Below are 3,533 nucleotides of genomic sequence, written 5' to 3' on the forward strand. Positions count from 1 at the left end.
TGGATAATGAAATGTATCTTGCACAATGCTTATCACAAATAGTTACCACCTCCTCCACCCCTCCAGTGAAGATTACAGTGTATTATAAAATCGATCCGAAAAAAGAAAAGAAAGTATATTAATCTATATTTTATTTTAAAATTAATTGCAATTGAGATCAGTATAGTAACAAACAGTTAAAGCATTTTACAATTATATATATATTTCATTTATATAAATCACATTAATTCAGTTTAAACAATAGTAAAATAAGTACAATTCATTAGGATTTCTAAATTCTACATTATCTTTGAGCAATTATTTCATCTATAATTACGATAGTTGATAACATAGAAATACATTCCACCTTGTAGAAGGTATATTTTATTCGTATAAGAATCCGAATAATCCATCGTACAATATTCATAACACACATTTCCTAAGCTAAAATGATTGTTCACCTTGTATACTACCAAACATACCAATAAATATCATTCATTCATAAATATTAGACAAATAAATGCATTGAATGCTATCAAATAATAATAAATAATATGAATTTATATACAATGAACAGAGTTTAAATATTTAATGCAATAAATTATATAAAATAATACTTTTAGTGTAAAAAAAAAGCGTAAGTTATTATGAGCATTTTGTGATGAAGTAATAAATAATATAATTAATTGATAAATTAAAATAAATTATCATGCAATGAATTAATAAATATGTGCATGCATTAATTATGAAATAATTACATAAATTTGGTCTTAAAACAGACCTACTAAAATCGTGCCGTGTATGAGACACACTAAAACAACTTGTTGGTAACGTTAGCAATCTAATATGAATAAATTTATCCAATATTAGCTTGTAACTTAGCACATGTGCATCCAACACTTACACTTATAGATCTTTGTTCGTATGTATAAAAGCCATTACTACAGCCTGTTTTCTTTAAAATGTTGATATTCTTGTAGATTCTGGAACACCCAGTCTCGAAATTATTCTTAGAATACAAGCAATCAACACATTTACAAGCAGCGTTAAAAACTTTACTTGGGTAATACTCAGCTCCGTAATTCCTTTCACTGTAGAACCATGGACACGTTGATCTTTGCCATATTTCACTATTACTGGTATCTTTTCCGGTATATTCCTTTGGACATTCAGTATCTGTCTGATCTCCAAATGCAGGTGGAATGAATCCCTGTGCATTCGGTTGATGTGTAGCATTTACTGCAATGAGGAACTCAACACGGTTCACATGAGAATTCAAATTAGTAAATAACTCATCTATATTATTAGGTACTGCACATTCATCAGATCTTCTTTCGCGTTCAAGTATGTGTTCAATATTCTTAATTAAAGTAAATGAGTATACCATGTTCACCAACAAAGCACAGATGAAGACTTTCATTAAAACCATCATGATTATGAATATAATTCATAAAACACCCGTAATCTATATTTCTTCAAAGTGAATCGAATTTTCTAATGACTTCTACTACAAGGAGGATTTTTTGTTGATCTTTTCACTGTAACAAGTTTAAGATTTATAATAATTGACTGTCGAGAGGATTTCAATATATAGCCCAAGAAATCCGGAATTGTCTCAACAATCTATTTTTAAATTAGCAGGAAGTTAAATTTTAAATTGGCTCTCCTTAAATATGGGTTTTCTTATTTTTATACGCCCACGTCCGTCCGTCCACAATTGCTCGTAAACACTCTACAAGACACAATTCTTGACCGATTTTGACAAAACTTTGTAGTAGTGTTTGTTATCACCCAAGGATGAACCCTATTGAAAATCAGAAGAATCGAAAAATATTTAGAATAAGTTATCGCACAATGTTCTTGAAATCGCGTTCAAATTTTAGCTTGTAAACACTCTTGAAGGGACAATTCTTGACGGATTTTGACGAAACTTGGCATGAGTATTTATTATCACCCAAGGATAAACCATATTGAAAATCAGAAAAATCAAAAATATTAAGTATAAATTATTGCCTTTGCTCTTGAAAACGCGTTCAATTTTTAGCTTGTAAACACTGTTGAAGGGACAATTCTTGACGGATTTTGACGAAACTTGGCATGAGTATTTATTATCACCCAAGGATAAACCATATTGAAAATCAGAAAAATCAAAAATATTAAGTATAAATTATTGCCTTTGCTCTTGAAAACGCGCTGAATTTTTAGCTTGTAAACACTGTTGAAGGGACAATTCTTGACGGATTTTGACGAAACTTGGCATGAGTATTTATTATCACCCAAGTATAAACCATATTGAAAATCAGAAAAATCAAAAATATTAAGTATAAATTATTGCCTTTGCTCTTGAAAACGCGTTCAATTTTTAGCCTGAAAACACTGTTGAAGGGACAATTCTTGACGGATTTTGACGAAACTTGGCATGAGTATTTATTATCACCCAAGGATAAACCATATTGAAAATCAGAAAAATCAAAAATATTAAGTATAAATTATAGCCTTTGCTCTTGAAAACGCGTTCAATTTTTAGCTCGTAAACACTCTAGAAGGCACAATTCTTGACGGATTTTGATGAAACTTGGTGTGAATCTTCAGAAGAATTGAAAAATATTTGGTATGAGTTACTGCCCTTGTTCTTGAAAACGTTTTCAAATTTAGCTATTACCTTGCCTGGCAATCTATCTTTTAGTGTCAAATCAAATAAACTATTTGATTAATTGGTGTTTCTAATGAATTAGCATGTATTCTTTATCATATCATTATTTTCTTATATTGCATATGATTTAAGTTTTAACGACTCATAAATGTCCATGTATGTACAGTCTGGATAAACAAAAAAAGTCTTTTTGACCTTTTTTGATTGGTCACTCATTGGAATTCTGCTGGTAATTCTCTTCTAATTTAGCTAATTCTGAATTAATGGAGGAGCTCATATTTCCGATGCATAAGGGATCAACAATGAATTAATATTTTTTGTATCATTAAACGTTGGCCTCATCTACCCACTCAGTGAAGAGTCTTGAAATTTAATCTCAAGTAAACGACGATTTTTTGCCACATGCATGCATAGATATTATGACAGAATATGTTGATTGATAGAAGAATCATTTTTTTCTTTTCTAATTAACTAATTATTGAATCAATTGGTGGGTTTTTCGTGGCTTGAAATTTTTTTCTCCCAAATTTAAGAAAGCTATACACCGAAATCTAGAAGAGAAAAGTTTTTCTTTAACTTAATTTAACGAAATAATAATCCTTTAGCGACATTTAGGGGTACAGATAACGGAACACAATTTCATGGTATACTACTCCTTAGTTTTATGACACACTACGTTTCTTTTTTTTTTTTTTTTTCGTTTCAACAATCTACCTTGTCATCTTCAGGTGAAGTGAGGAAATATGGTACAAGAAGTTATATATATACACAAAAAATATAACAATAGCAACAATTAATTAAGATTAGGAGTGGCTGTAAATAATAGGGTGACAATAAGCAATGATATAGAGACAATAAGCAACTGAAGTGGCGGATTATCTTGGTTGATTATGATGAATTA

At 29.9% G+C, this 3,533-nt stretch overlaps 1 protein-coding gene across 1 annotated transcript; it reads right to left on the reverse strand.

The window, feature by feature from the left end:
• Positions 1-835: 835 nt before the first annotated feature.
• On the reverse strand, positions 836-1,408 carry LOTGIDRAFT_176347 (hypothetical protein; the record flags this gene model as incomplete). The annotated part of the gene is made up of 1 exon (XM_009046686.1): positions 836-1,408. The coding sequence occupies one exon, from the start codon at positions 1,406-1,408 to the stop codon at positions 836-838; it is 573 nt and encodes a 190-aa protein (XP_009044934.1).
• Between the last annotated feature and the right edge of the window lie 2,125 nt (positions 1,409-3,533).

Source organism: Lottia gigantea (genome assembly GCF_000327385.1).
Source record: "Lottia gigantea unplaced genomic scaffold LOTGIsca_1047, whole genome shotgun sequence".
NCBI classification, from domain to species: Eukaryota; Metazoa; Mollusca; class Gastropoda; family Lottiidae; genus Lottia; species Lottia gigantea.